At 50.8% G+C, this 12,899-nt stretch overlaps 6 protein-coding genes across 9 annotated transcripts; 5 read left to right on the top strand and 1 right to left on the bottom strand.

Moving 5' to 3' along the window:
* Positions 1–184: 184 nt before the first annotated feature.
* PPTG_03766 (hypothetical protein) lies at positions 185–4,691 on the bottom strand. 4 transcript variants are annotated; one of them, XM_008897533.1, is made up of 6 exons: positions 4,607–4,691; positions 4,439–4,544; positions 4,224–4,362; positions 4,038–4,146; positions 3,888–3,965; positions 185–3,821 (listed from the first exon to the last, which is right to left on the bottom strand). In XM_008897533.1, exons 1-6 carry the CDS (start codon positions 4,655–4,657, stop codon positions 2,856–2,858), a joined length of 1,449 nt encoding a protein of 482 aa, XP_008895781.1. In that variant the 5' UTR covers positions 4,658–4,691; the 3' UTR covers positions 185–2,855. The 4 variants fall into 4 exon arrangements, with proteins under 4 accessions (XP_008895781.1, XP_008895784.1, XP_008895783.1 ...); XM_008897536.1 differs by having other exon boundaries at positions 4,038–4,362; XM_008897535.1 differs by lacking the exon at positions 4,439–4,544.
* PPTG_03767 (hypothetical protein) lies at positions 698–2,259 on the top strand (the record flags this gene model as incomplete). Its single annotated transcript, XM_008897537.1, has 1 exon — positions 698–2,259. The coding sequence occupies exon 1, from the start codon at positions 745–747 to the stop codon at positions 2,257–2,259; it is 1,515 nt and encodes a 504-aa protein (XP_008895785.1). The 5' UTR covers positions 698–744.
* A 130-nt stretch (positions 4,692–4,821) lies between the features above and the next one.
* PPTG_03765 (CMGC/RCK protein kinase) lies at positions 4,822–6,800 on the top strand. The gene is made up of 2 exons (XM_008897532.1): positions 4,822–6,161; positions 6,230–6,800. Exons 1-2 carry the CDS (start codon positions 5,125–5,127, stop codon positions 6,672–6,674), a joined length of 1,482 nt encoding a protein of 493 aa, XP_008895780.1. The 5' UTR covers positions 4,822–5,124; the 3' UTR covers positions 6,675–6,800.
* Positions 6,801–6,922: 122 nt separating this feature from the next.
* PPTG_03764 (hypothetical protein) lies at positions 6,923–8,226 on the top strand. The gene is made up of 5 exons (XM_008897531.1): positions 6,923–7,404; positions 7,472–7,521; positions 7,594–7,712; positions 7,786–7,900; positions 7,980–8,226. The coding sequence occupies exons 1-5, from the start codon at positions 7,043–7,045 to the stop codon at positions 8,066–8,068; spliced, it is 735 nt and encodes a 244-aa protein (XP_008895779.1). The 5' UTR covers positions 6,923–7,042; the 3' UTR covers positions 8,069–8,226.
* Positions 8,227–11,240, top strand: PPTG_03763 (transitional endoplasmic reticulum ATPase). Its single transcript, XM_008897530.1, has 3 exons — positions 8,227–8,319; positions 8,539–8,603; positions 8,662–11,240. Exons 2-3 carry the CDS (start codon positions 8,593–8,595, stop codon positions 11,063–11,065), a joined length of 2,415 nt encoding a protein of 804 aa, XP_008895778.1. The 5' UTR covers positions 8,227–8,319; positions 8,539–8,592; the 3' UTR covers positions 11,066–11,240.
* A 147-nt stretch (positions 11,241–11,387) lies between these two features.
* On the top strand, positions 11,388–12,866 carry PPTG_03762 (hypothetical protein; the record flags this gene model as incomplete). Its single annotated transcript, XM_008897529.1, has 1 exon — positions 11,388–12,866. The coding sequence occupies one exon, from the start codon at positions 11,388–11,390 to the stop codon at positions 12,780–12,782; it is 1,395 nt and encodes a 464-aa protein (XP_008895777.1). The 3' UTR covers positions 12,783–12,866.
* Between the last annotated feature and the right edge of the window lie 33 nt (positions 12,867–12,899).

Raw genomic sequence — 12,899 nt, 5'->3', positions numbered from 1 at the left:
GGAAAGAGAAGACCATCGGAGGTATCGAAGCAGTACTTCATCGGCAGAAGCAGGAGGCGTGCGAATCGGCTTCGTTCGAAGGTGCAGACTTCCAGATGACCATTTGCCCAGCGTTTGCCATATGTGTTGACCATTTCGATTCGGAGACTGCATGGCGCAACACTTCAACTTGACGCATACAAATGTCAGTATATTCAGTTTTTAGTATTATTTTAGTGCAAGTAGTGCTGCTGAGAGTTCAATGCTCCGGTCTCATCTTTGGTTTAAAAACAAAAAAACTACTGCAGTAGTATTATTTCTCGCAGGGTTACAACCAGATTGCTACAGCACCGGAACAGGGAGCGCAACGACGTTGATCCGAGCTCGGCGCGTCCTCTCCATTAACTATCACGCCTTTCTTTTGCGACTCGCTCGTGCCTGTCAGCTTTCGGCTGTGTATCCGTCGCTTGGACTCCACCTCGTTTTCTTCTCGAACTACCGTCGCATCACGATTTGAGTCTCCAATAATCAATTCCGCTGTTCCTATGAGCGGCAATGGCAACTGCTTTACTCTTCTCGATGTGACCACAGCTGCCTGATGCCGCGCTTGTCGCGGGCTCATGCAGATCTAGAACGGCAGAGCTCTATAGACACGAGCAACCAGCAAGGGTCAACTGCACTCTGTCAGAATGCTCTGGTCTATCAGAATTGAATTCACCACGTATCCGACAAGTCTTGTCTTCGAGTGGATAGATCCAAGACACAATGGAGATTCCGTCCCCATCGTCGAGCAGTATCAGTGACTTTATTCCAGTGGTGCCGACACCGAAAGTCTTGGCCACGACGCCGACTGTACCAGATGTACACGTTCCCATTCGACCGCGTTGGGTGCTCTATGCCAACGTCCTGGTGTCACTGCTGCAACCACTGCAGTACGGATGGTCTACCACTCAACTAAACCTCACAACGTTCAACAACCAAGAAGAGTGCGATGCTAGACCCGTCGCACCCCACACCTGCCTCATGTTCCCGGGACACACGAAAGCACAGTGGACAATGGCGGTCAGTGCCTGGATCCTGGGCGGCATGATCGGTGCTCTAGTGATCGGACGGTTCTCCAACAAGTTTGGTCGGAAACGCATCATGATGTCCAATTGCCTCTTCATGATAACTGGGGCCGTTGTGCAAGCCAGCGCCTCCAACATCCGGATGTTCATCGGTGGTCGAGTGATTTCCGGTGTTGCATCAGGAGGAGCCACTGCTGTTATCCCTGGTTTTATCAGCGAAATCTCACCGCCAAGTCTTCGTAACAGCCTCGGAGTGGGCTTCCAGATCGCCATTACAGTCGGCAATCTACTGGTTGCCATCACCTTTTTCTTCTTCGATACAAGCAGCGGTTGGCGTTTAATTGCAGGATTCCCTATTGTACTTGCAATATTGTTCCTGGTACTCGCATCTTTCGTTATGGTTGAAAGTCCTACGTGGTTGCTCATGGTGGGGGAGCACCAGTTAGCAGAGCGAGAGCTCGCGCGTCTATTTGGCGAGGAGAACGTATATCTCGCTAAGACTTGGATCAAGCAAGACCACCCTGCACCTCAAGAAAGTGAACATACCATACCAACTACTGCTCCCGAAGCTTCCAGTTTTGCCAAGCTACTCTCACCGACGCTCATTCGGCAACTACTGACAGCAATCGGTGTGGCTGGAGCTCAGCAACTCACGGGCATTAATGTTGTCTTCTTCTACTCGTCCACTCTCTTTGAACAGGCTGGCATCTCGGACGATCGTATTGGAATCGTCGCCGTCAACTTTGTCAACGTACTACCGACCATGTTCTGCGGTATGTTGGCCACTCGACTAGGTAACCGTAAGCTCATCTTGTATGGATTAACGGGCATGTTTATCAGTGCAGTGGGCATCACAGTGTCGCTTGTTGCTAGTTCACCAGCGCTTGCCATCGTGTTCACTGCTTGTTACGTCACCACGTTCGGTTCGAGTCTTGGGTCGCTAGCGTGGGTGGTTATGGCGGATCTCTTCCCGGATGACATTCGAGCAATGGGCAACTCTGTGTGTGTGGGCTGTAGCTGGTTGTGCAATCTCGCAGTGGGTCTGGGTTACCCCTATATCGCTGCTGCATTGGTCAACTTCAGCTTCACACCCTTCATGTGCACAGTTGCATTGTCGTTCCTCTTCGTGTACACGGTTGTACCAGAGACGTCGGGTAAGACGATGCAGGAGATCCAGGACGAGTTCACCGCACGGCGTCTGGTGAAGCATTAATTAGCAAAACCTTACTACTTCTGCCAATAAAACACATTCCTGAGCAAATTTCTCCAGGTCATCCAAGGCAGTTGAGGTTGGTATCTCTGATACCACTACCAGAACGTGAATGTGACCATTACCCGGCGTGAAATTCTCGCCGAAATATCTGGGGTTATTGAGCGACAGGAAGGGATCCATCTGCTCGATGGCGTACATACCCCCCAAGTTCATCAACCGCCACAGTTGCGGAACTTCTTCTATCTAGCCACGTACAGCCAGAGTTCGCCAAAAAGAGCCGCAGCCCGTTGGTTTCGACCTTCCTTATCCCGTTCGGCTTGACCACCTTTTTGATCGCCTTCTTCAGATCGTCCACCGACAGATTCGCATCGATCTCCACAGCGAACGGCCTCGTAACCCCGGTGATCGTGCAGAACAACTTGACCATCTTGCTCTCACTCGAGTAAATTTCCGAATGAATTCATCGGGCATAAAACATCAACCTGGTCTCATAACACTGTCCTATCTCTAGTTGATGGACTGATTTGCCTACACTACAGTGTGGTTGTTACACAAGCATTCACAAGTAGTCAACTCAAGTCAGTAACTGATGGATTTTAGGGCTCCGTCGGCGATGCTGCCTCTACATTTCCACCATTGTCTGCGACTGCAGTTGTGTTCTCTAGCTTCGCACGCTTGGCATCGCGCTTGTCCTCGCCTTCATGCTGTCGGATTTCTGGCACAATCTTTCCACTTTCACCTGTTGCGGGGTTCTGCTCCAGTTGCGCTTTTGCAATAAATTTCGAGATAGTAGCCGAAGTTTGTCGACGCAGCACGTTTTTGTGCTTTCGTCCCTTATAGTGCAGCTTGGCATCCTTGTCGCTCGACAGCTGGATCTTGCAGCTCTCGCAGAAAAGCTCAGGCTTGCCAGTTCGATTGTTTCGAGCTTTAGGTGCCTCGGCTTCAGTATCCTCAGCGTAACGATCATGCGCGCCTGGCAAGGTGGTCAGCGTCTGATCCTCTGGCTTCGCGTCCTCTTCCAGTGCCGCTGCCTTCGCCCGGAACTGATCCTGATACTGGTTATAGTAGTTTTGAAGATCCCAGAGCGAGTACATCTGCAAGCCGTTCCTCGTCGCTGCCAGGTCAGGAACTGTAACAACGTGGGCATCCTTAGCATACCCGTAGTTATTACAGCTTGCGTAGGCGTCCTCCAACGAGCTCGGGATCATACGCATCACGTTGTATTTGGTGTTTTGGAACACATTGTCCGTCTCCGCTGCAGCCTTCAGATACTCACGCACCACTTCGTCAATAGGCAAACGACCTTCTTTCCGGAAAATGGACGGATTCGCAAGTGCGCCGCGAGCAACGAGGAAGGAAGAGGCGCCCGAAATCTTGCGAAGTTTGTCAATGTCGTCGTGCGTGAACACGTCGCCGTTCGCGAGCACAGGAACAGATAACGCCGACACAACGGGCGCCAATCTGTCCCAACTGGCCTTGTCATGAGGACGCTCGTGGATCTGCCGCATGTGCACGCCGACTGCGTAGGCTCCAGCATCTTCGAGACGTTTAGCTAAATCAACCTAGCGATTGGGATTCATTCATACTTAGTATACGCCATTAAAAATATGCAATACAGTTGATTGTACCGTGTCTTGAATTTCTGGCAGCAGTCGGATCTTGCATGACACCGGGATGTTCAGGTTTCGCCGCAGTGTTTTCATGATCTTCACCAAGGCCAATAAATATATTGTTAGATATTTACAATTAAATAAAAAGTCGGCAGAGCAATTACTAACATCGCAAGCCACTTCAGGCTTCCGTAGCAGCGCTGCACCCATTCCTCCTTGCACGGAAAAGTGCTTGGGACAGCCCATGTTAATGTCCACAGCAGCCACGTCTCGCGCACTGCAGTACAAACAAGAAAAAACATTTAGACACTCAGTTTTTCACGTTAAACTTCGCAATCGATGGCAAAAACTCACACTGCCTCCGCTGCCTTGAGAGCCAGCACTGCGTCGGCTGTTCCGATCTGGAAAACCACCTTTCCAGCCTCCTCTGGGCATGTGCGGAACACTACGGAGTCACCATTGCGGCTGACAAAGTCCACAGCATTGACGACCTCTGCGAAATGGTTAACAATCCAATTGTCACACAATTAGAGCAATATGCTACGAATTAGTGCAACAGCCAAACATACCGTTGGGCACGCGAACTGCCGAGATGATGCGCTTGTCGACGATCTCCTCGCCATACACGAGGTCAGCGCCGTAGCGCAGCGACAATAAACGCAGCGGTAACGTGCCCTGAATTAAGGTTTGTTGGTAAGTCGCAGAGTGCAGGTAGAAAGAGTGAGGAGGAGACGTACCGAGCGGACCATGGGCGACAGGCACACCTTGTTCTCGTAGAGCTCGGACATGGTGGCGTTTTGATGTGAGTGGTGGGTTGAAAATCGGCATTTTTTAAAAATAATTGCCAACTTTTACACAATGCAAAATATATAAATATATGTTTCTTGGAAATTATTGTCATATTCCGTATGCTTTTCTTTGAGAAAAAGTAAAGTATAAGTACTTTGTTGGACAAAAACATTGAGCCGCTTGCTGACGATTCTTCCTTCAGTTCCTTGCCACATGAGCTAGGCATGCATCATGCTATCCCAGTCCTAACACTGGCAGGACTCGTACTTGGCGAAAAATGAAATCTCGCAACGTCCGTTGTTTTCATGTATTAATAGGGGAACGCTCGCTCCCTCGGTAAATATAAACGGAGTTGCATTAGTTTTGGTTCGCTATTCTTTCGCTGCAAGAGATTCGCGTGAACGTCATCTACACTGGCGGCTCTTATAAAGGTTTGGCGCAGCAACACGACGGCCAGTAGACAGCTATGCGGAAGTACCGCTTAGTGGCCAAGAAAGGAGAGGGTACGTTCTCCGAGGTGCTCAAGGCCCAGAATGTCAAAGACAACAAGTTCCATGCGATTAAATGCATGAAGAACCACTTCGAGAGCATTGACCAAGTGAATAACTTGCGCGAGATCCAGGCCCTGCGGAGGTTGTCGCCGCATCAGCACATCGTCAAGCTGGAGGAAGTACTGTACGACCAGCCCTCGGGTCGACTGGCGCTGGTCTTCGAGCTGATGGACGCCAATCTGTACGAAATGATTCGCGGCAGACGACATTACCTCAAGCCCGATCTCGTACAATCGCTCATGTACCAACTCGTAAAATCTCTCGATCATATGCACAACAAAGGTATTTTCCACCGTGACATCAAACCTGAAAACATTTTGGTAGAGGACAGCACCAAGCTCAAGCTGGCCGACTTTGGGTCTTGTCGCGGAATTTACTCGAAGCAACCGTACACCGAATACATCTCCACGCGGTGGTATCGTGCACCCGAGTGCTTGCTCACAGACGGATACTATGGTCCTGAAATGGATATGTGGGGTGTCGGCTGCGTGTTCTTCGAGATCACATCGCTCTACCCACTCTTCCCAGGCTCAAATGAGCTCGATCAAATCCACCGTATACACAAGATCTTGGGCACTCCATCGTCGGAAGTTCTCGATATCTTCAAGCGCAAGGGGGCTGCTCATATTGACTTTAACTTTCCCAAAGAGGAAGGGACCAATATTGCCAAGCTTATCCCTCACGCATCTCCTGCGGCTATCGATCTCATGAATAGAATGCTGGCATACGACCCGAGTAAGCGCATGAACGCAAGAGAAGCGTTGCGGCATGAGTACTTTCGGGAAATCCGCGATCTTGAAGAGGCTTCTTTACGCTCACACCAGCAGCAACAAGCACAGCACGTTATTCAACCTCAACAACACCCTTCGGTGGGACTTTCAATAGCCTCCAAGCAGCGCAAGGGTAACGACAATTCAGACGACAAAACACCGCTACCGTCAATTCAAAATGGGTACGTTGTTGTTTGCTTGCATGCTTGCTGAGGATAAACCGAGCTAATTTCATGCTTGTTTTGTGTAGATCGCATGGTTTACAGACAACGACTGACACAAAAGACTATGGCGGGCACGACGCCAGCGAAGACGAACTACCGCCAATCAACCACGCCGTGGGTGGTAGAGGAATGGGCGGCATCACCCATGTCAAGACCAGAAAATATTCCTTTAGTAGTAAGAGCGTCAACAACAAGACCAGCGAAAGCAGTCTAGGAGGAGGATCAATGTATTCGGGAGGCATATCCAAGGCGTCGAAAGGTGGGCACTCGAATGGAGGAAGCACGAACCGATCTACATACCATCAGGACGTCAAGATCCGCAAGAACGTGGCCAACGTGTCGCTGAAGAAGGGATTTTCGTCTGCGCGAAACAAAAAGATCGTGGGTGCCTCCGCTGCATACGCAGACGCCTCCGCCGTGTATGCCGATGCCTCAGGTAGGGGCTATCATGGAGTGCTTCATCAACGTTGATAATTTCGTTCCACGCGTACTGAATGAAAAGCGGTGCGCTGTCGTGACTGCAGGCCCCAAGTCGCGACACAAGTAGGCGCGAACGAAGCTGTGCAATATAATAAAACAATAGTAGTTCCTAGGAAAAATAGTTCCTAGGAAAAACTCCATGTTGCGTGTTATTGAACTTTGAAAACCATGGTTGAAGCGGGTTATTTGGATAAAATCCAATTCTTATTTGTGTGATTTGAGCCTTCACTCTGAAAAGTCCGCACTCATCAAAGGTTGTTTTATAATCAATCCAACCTCATCAAGGGGTGTTTTAATTCTTCGAGCCAGCAGTACATTATTTCGAGAAAGGACAAGCAAAAGAAAGAGGAGACCAAAGTATGAACATGTTCGGAGCGCGCACGTCGCCGCAGTGGAACATGGCGACGATGATGAAGACTAGCGGCATCACGGAGGACGTGCAGCAACATCTGGTCCGTGTGTACGCGACGCTGGCGGCCTGCGTGCTGTCGGCGATGCTCAGCGCGGCCATCACTCTGGCTTTTGGCCCCGAGCGCTTCGCGTTCATGGGCTCGTCGCTCGTGTCGACGGTGGGCTCCATCTGGCTATACATGGAGCCTGTACAGAACTACAACAGGCGCTTCGGTATCCTCATGATGATCTCAGCAGCCATGGGCCTCACCGTGTCCACACTCGTCGCTGTGGCGATCCAAGTGGACCCCAGCATCCTCGTCTCGGCCCTGTAAGGCTATTTAATAAATAGCTGGATGCAAAGTATAGGCGCTAACTTGATGTGACGGTTATCGCAGACTTTTGACGACGCTGGTATTCATGTGCTTCACTGGAAGTGCATTGATCGGTGGGTGGAATTGCGGGATTAAGAGCTTAAATGGTGATATGGAGTCTAATTTGTCATTTTTTGATACTGTAGCTACTCGCCGCTCCTACTTGTATCTGGGCGGCATTTTGAGCTCGGCACTGTCTGTGTTGTTCCTCACGAGCGTGTTTAGTATCTTCAAGTACTCGTCGTTCCTGTTTAACTTGAACCTGGTACGAGCAGCAGAAGCCGATGAAATGACTAAAACGGTGTTAATTAACTGGTGCCATGCTGTTGTGTTTGTAGTACGGTGGACTCTTCATGTTCTGCGGTTACGTGGTGTTCGACACGCAGATGATCATCGAGCAGGCCAGCATGGGCGACAAGGACGTGCTCAAGCACACGCTCTCCCTGTTCATGGGTACGGACAATTATTTTTTGTAAAGGGTTTGCGTTGTTTTGGACATGGGAGTGCTAACCTTTTTTCTTTAATGTTGCAGACCTAATGTCCATTTTCGTGCGCATCCTCGTTGCGCTGCTCAAGAAGAATAACGGCGGCAGTAAGCCCCGCAGCAACCACCGCGACTAAGAACGACCAATCTCGCCATTCGGTCACACCTTGGGAATGAAGCATGCATGTTATTCTTTTGAGCTAATAAACTTTGTGTTCATGATGAACTTCATCAACAACATGCACGCAGAATGAATGTTACACTTTGAAGACACGTCATCAGAACATTCTCGAGTAGGAAATTTTGTGTGCACCACATAAGTTTACGGGTATCTTCCGAGGGGGGAATTTCTTCCCATTTCCAAACAGTCACAAGCGCGAGCCTTGAGGTGCGTGTCTTCTGTTCGCTACTACGTAATTGCAGTTCAATACATCGGCCCCTAGATATGCCTGTCGTCTTCTACGCTTCATTCCGGTCGCAGTGATACCCTTCTGAGCGTATGACGATCTCTAGAAGCGATGGAAGATAACAAGATCCTGGGGGCCTACAGTCGTTTACGGTGGATATTTATACTGGAAACTCACGTATTTAATCTCTATACCTGCAGAGCTGCGTTTGCTTTGGATCAGTACCCAAGCGACCATCTGAAAGAGCTTCAAACATGGGTGACAAGTACGTCACATTGCTTTATAGCGGGTTGTAGACGTGTTTCTCACTTTCTCGTGTGTAGGAAGGAAGAGTTTAAGGCCGGCATCATGGACCGCAAGCGGTCGCCCAACCGTCTGGTGGTGGACGAGGCCACGAACGACGACAACTCGGTGATCGCACTGAGCATGGCCAAGATGGAGGAGCTGCAGCTCTTCCGAGGCGACACGGTGCTCATCAAGGGCAAGAAGGGTCACGACACGGTCTGCGTTGTGCTACAGGACGAGACAGTGGACGACAACAACGTCCGTATGAACAAGGTGGTGCGTAAGAACCTGCGTGTGCGGCTGGGCGACGTCGTGGGCATCCACACGTGCGGTGACGTGCCCTACGGCAAGCGCATCCATGTTCTTCCTATTGACGACACGATCGAGGGCGTCTCCGGCAACCTGTTCGACGTGTACCTTAAGCCCTACTTCGTAGAGGCCTACCGTCCCGTAAAGAAGGGCGATCTCTTCCTCGTGCGTCAAGCCATGCATCCTGTGGAGTTCAAGGTCGTGGAGACTGAGCCTGCTCCATACTGTATCGTGGCCCCTGACACTATTATCCACTGCGAGGGCGAACCTGTGCGCCGTGAGGACGAGGAGAAGATGGACGAGGTCGGATACGACGATATCGGCGGCTGTCGGCGTCAAATGGCTCAGATCCGTGAGATGATCGAGCTTCCTCTGCGTCACCCGACGTTGTTTAAAACACTGGGTGTCAAGCCTCCGCGTGGCGTGCTGTTGTATGGCCCTCCTGGATCTGGTAAGACTTTGATCGCTCGTGCTGTGGCCAATGAGACTGGCGCTTTCTTCTTCCTGATCAACGGCCCGGAGATCATGTCGAAGATGGCTGGAGAGTCTGAGAGTAACCTGCGTAAAGCCTTTGAAGAAGCTGAGAAGAACGCGCCAGCTATTATTTTCATTGATGAGATCGACTCGATCGCCCCGAAGCGTGAGAAAACCAATGGAGAAGTGGAACGTCGTATTGTCTCGCAGCTTCTGACGCTCATGGACGGACTGAAGCAACGCGCCAGTGTTGTGGTGATTGGTGCTACTAACCGTCCGAACAGTATGGACCCTGCTCTGCGTCGCTTTGGACGTTTCGACCGTGAGATTGACATTGGCGTCCCGGATGAGAATGGACGACTCGAGATCTTCCGTATTCACACACGCAACATGAAGCTGGACGACGATGTGGACCCGGAGCTGATTGCTCGTGACACGCAGGGCTTTGTGGGTGCCGATATGGCTGCTCTGTGCACGGAGGCGGCGCTGCAGTGTATCCGTGAGAAGATGGATGTGATCGATATTGAAGACGAGTCTATTGACGCCGAGATCCTGGATGCTATGGCTGTTACTCAGGCTCACTTCAAGTACGCTCTGGGTGTGTCTAACCCGTCGTCGCTGCGTGAGACGACGGTGGAGGTGCCCACGGTCACGTGGAAGGACATTGGTGGACTGGAGAGCGTCAAGCGCGAGCTGCTCGAGTTGGTTCAATACCCTGTGGAGCACCCGGAGAAATTCGAGAAGTACGGACTCAGTCCGTCCAAGGGTGTTCTCTTCTATGGTCCGCCTGGATGCGGTAAGACGCTGCTGGCCAAGGCTGTGGCTAACGAGTGCCAGGCCAACTTCATCTCCATTAAGGGTCCGGAGCTTCTGACCATGTGGTTCGGTGAGTCCGAAGCCAACGTCCGTGAGGTGTTCGACAAGGCTCGCGGTGCTGCTCCATGTGTGTTGTTCTTTGATGAGCTGGACTCTATTGCACAGCAGCGTGGCAGCAGTTCGGGCGATGCTGGAGGCGCTGGTGACCGTGTTATGAACCAGCTTCTAACGGAGATGGACGGTATGGGTGCCAAGAAAAACGTGTTCATCATTGGTGCGACGAACCGTCCCGACATCATCGACCCTGCTCTCATGCGTCCTGGCCGTCTGGATCAGCTTATCTTCATCCCCATGCCAGACTTTGAGTCGCGTCTGAGCATTCTGCGATCGGTGTTGCGTAAGAGTCCTGTGTCCAAGGAGGTAGACCTGAACTTCTTGGCTCAGCAGACGGACAAGTTCTCTGGCGCTGATCTTACAGAGATCTGCCAGCGTGCAGCCAAGCTGGCGATTCGTGAGAGTATTGCCCGTGACATGGAGCGCGACCGTCTTCGTGCTGAGGCTGGTGACGAGATGGAAGATATCGAGGAGGAGGACCCGGTGCCCGAGATTACGCCGCGCCACTTCGAGGAGGCCGTGCGCAACGCGCGCCGCTCGGTCAGCGACCGTGACCTGGCTCAATACTCGACTTTCGCACAGACGTTGCAGCAGGCGCGTTCGCACGTGACTGCGGGCGGAACTTCGCTGGCTAACTTTTCGTTCCCTGGCCGCAACGTCAATGCTGGTGTGCCCGGTGGTGCCGCTGATGCTGCAGCTGACGAAGACGAGGAAGATCTCTACAGCTAAGCGATATGTATTTGGCAGCTCGCGCGCGTGGTAAGAACCAATGGCGAGTCAATTATCAAGGACGAGGAGGTTCTAGAGAGCAAGCGCATGCAGGAAATGAATGCTTTCTAATACAATATTGCCTTGCGTGTTGACATTTTGCTACATCGACTGACGCAACTACTTGTACTTCGAAGTAGTAGTTTTTTTTTTACTACTGTCGTAGACTACTCCAGTCAAGATTTTTCTAACTGCGGTCTACTCCGGTCAAGAAATATCTTGTAAATCTCGGAACTAACGCAGATGAGCAACATCTTACTTTCCAATTCACCATCGAAGCACCATGCTGATGAGATTTTCCCGCAGCGTCGAACCGTCCCCACCGAAGCGGCTGAAGCTCAGCGATCTGAAAGATATGTTTTCCTTCGTGACGTGGAGCTGCAATACGCTGTATGGCAACGCCTTCAGTGGGATGACCATCACCCCGAAAAGAGATGAGAAACAAACCGAGTGCCATCGAATCAATTTAGAAGAAGGCCCAACTGTGACTCCAACCATGCTGCTAAACGAAGTGTTTGCACAGTTTGATGCCAACTGCAAGTCGATTGAGCTTGATTCTTCGGATGTGCCGTTCGCGTTGGAGCTGAGCAACACATTGTCGTCCCCATTCTCCAGCGAGGAAGAGTTTGCTGTCACGGCTCTTGCGCTGCTCAATGAGTATCTGTTTGAAGGCTTGTCGGACACCCCGATTCGACCAAAAAAAAAAATCCTTGGGGAAGCGAAATCGGATGGAACTTACTCGTGTGAATCCAAGCTCCTGTTGAGCGTGAAATTTCATAGAGAGAACGGTGAGAGAGATTCAACGATGCACAACATTGGGTGTTATATCCACGCTCTTCCAGACCCTGTGGACTGTCAAATTCCCTCCTTTCTTTTGGACTTCTCCGGGCCATTACTCAATGTGTCGGGTATCGTGAATGTCGGCGAAGACAAGTTGGTGTGTGATCCACTGTCGGTGAGTTTCCCGCTGGTTTTCTCCGACAACGATGACCTGCTTTTGGGCCTTGCTCGCCTGTGTGCTTCCCTCAAGACTGCTGTGAGAGAACTTCGCACACTTTCCATCAGCAACTCCGAATCACTTAAGCCACCAATGGATCAACTTCAATTTCCGTTCAAGAGATCATACGAAAAAGATGGTGTTGTCACAAAGTTCACATATACGAAGCGTATAGTCAAGTGCACGTTCGAAGCAAAGACGGAATCTGGTGTCGAGGTTATCGTCAAGTTTTCTCGCACGTATGGCAAGGAGGTGCACGAGTACTGTGCAAAGGCTGGTGTTGCTCCGGCGCTTTTGCACTGCGAAACTCTGGTTAGCGGGTGGATATTCATCGTCATGGAGAAAAGTAACAGTGCTCTTTTGGTGAATGTCCTTCAAGAGAGGGGCTTGGCCAGGCAGCTCTTGGAGCCCAAGATAAACCAGATTCGAGAGCTTCTTCGGGCAAAGAATTTTGTGCATGGCGATTTACGTGTATCAAACTTGATGTGGGAGGAAGATAAAAAGGAATTGACGATAATCGACTTTGACTGGGCTGGCAAATGCGGAGAGGTTGTGTATCCGCCACTTATAAACACTACAGCCCATTGGCCTGACGGTGTTGCGCCTGGTAAGGTGATCGAAGCTGCCCATGACGAGTACTGGCTGGATCTTGTGTTGGAGCTGGACGAGGTTACCGAGTAGCATGCTACACGTCCTACAAGCCCGAGCCTAATGCGCAGTAATAACAATCAGCGTCGATCCCGAAATCTACTAGTAGTTGACCGGATTTTTTTCGAGGTAGGATACCAAACCTCGAAA

This window comes from Phytophthora parasitica (assembly GCF_000247585.1).
Source record: "Phytophthora parasitica INRA-310 unplaced genomic scaffold supercont2.6, whole genome shotgun sequence".
Classification (NCBI taxonomy): Eukaryota; Oomycota; class Peronosporomycetes; order Peronosporales; family Peronosporaceae; genus Phytophthora; species Phytophthora nicotianae.
Note: the sequence above shows the minus strand (reverse complement) of the source record. Positions and strands in the feature narration are given on the sequence as shown.

What these genes read in the sequence shown, in the direction of transcription:
- PPTG_03765 (XM_008897532.1), top strand. Translation starts at nt 5,125, where the DNA reads ATGCGGAAGTACCGCTTAGTGGCCAAGAAAGGAGAGGGTACGTTCTCC. An exon ending in CTACCGTCAATTCAAAATGG is followed by an intron (nt 6,162 to 6,229) that starts GTACGTTGTTGT and finishes TGTTTTGTGTAG; the next exon opens with ATCGCATGGTTTACAGACAA.
- PPTG_03764 (XM_008897531.1), top strand. Translation starts at nt 7,043, where the DNA reads ATGAACATGTTCGGAGCGCGCACGTCGCCGCAGTGGAACATGGCGACG. An exon ending in CACTGGAAGTGCATTGATCG is followed by an intron (nt 7,522 to 7,593) that starts GTGGGTGGAATT and finishes TTGATACTGTAG; the next exon opens with CTACTCGCCGCTCCTACTTG. An exon ending in TCCTGTTTAACTTGAACCTG is followed by an intron (nt 7,713 to 7,785) that starts GTACGAGCAGCA and finishes TTGTGTTTGTAG; the next exon opens with TACGGTGGACTCTTCATGTT.
- PPTG_03766 (XM_008897533.1), bottom strand. Translation starts at nt 4,657, where the DNA reads ATGTCCGAGCTCTACGAGAACAAGGTGTGCCTGTCGCCCATGGTCCGC. An exon ending in TGTCGCCCATGGTCCGCTCG is followed by an intron (nt 4,545 to 4,606) that starts GTACGTCTCCTC and finishes ACCTTAATTCAG; the next exon opens with GGCACGTTACCGCTGCGTTT. An exon ending in TGCCAGAAATTCAAGACACG is followed by an intron (nt 3,822 to 3,887) that starts GTACAATCAACT and finishes CCCAATCGCTAG; the next exon opens with GTTGATTTAGCTAAACGTCT.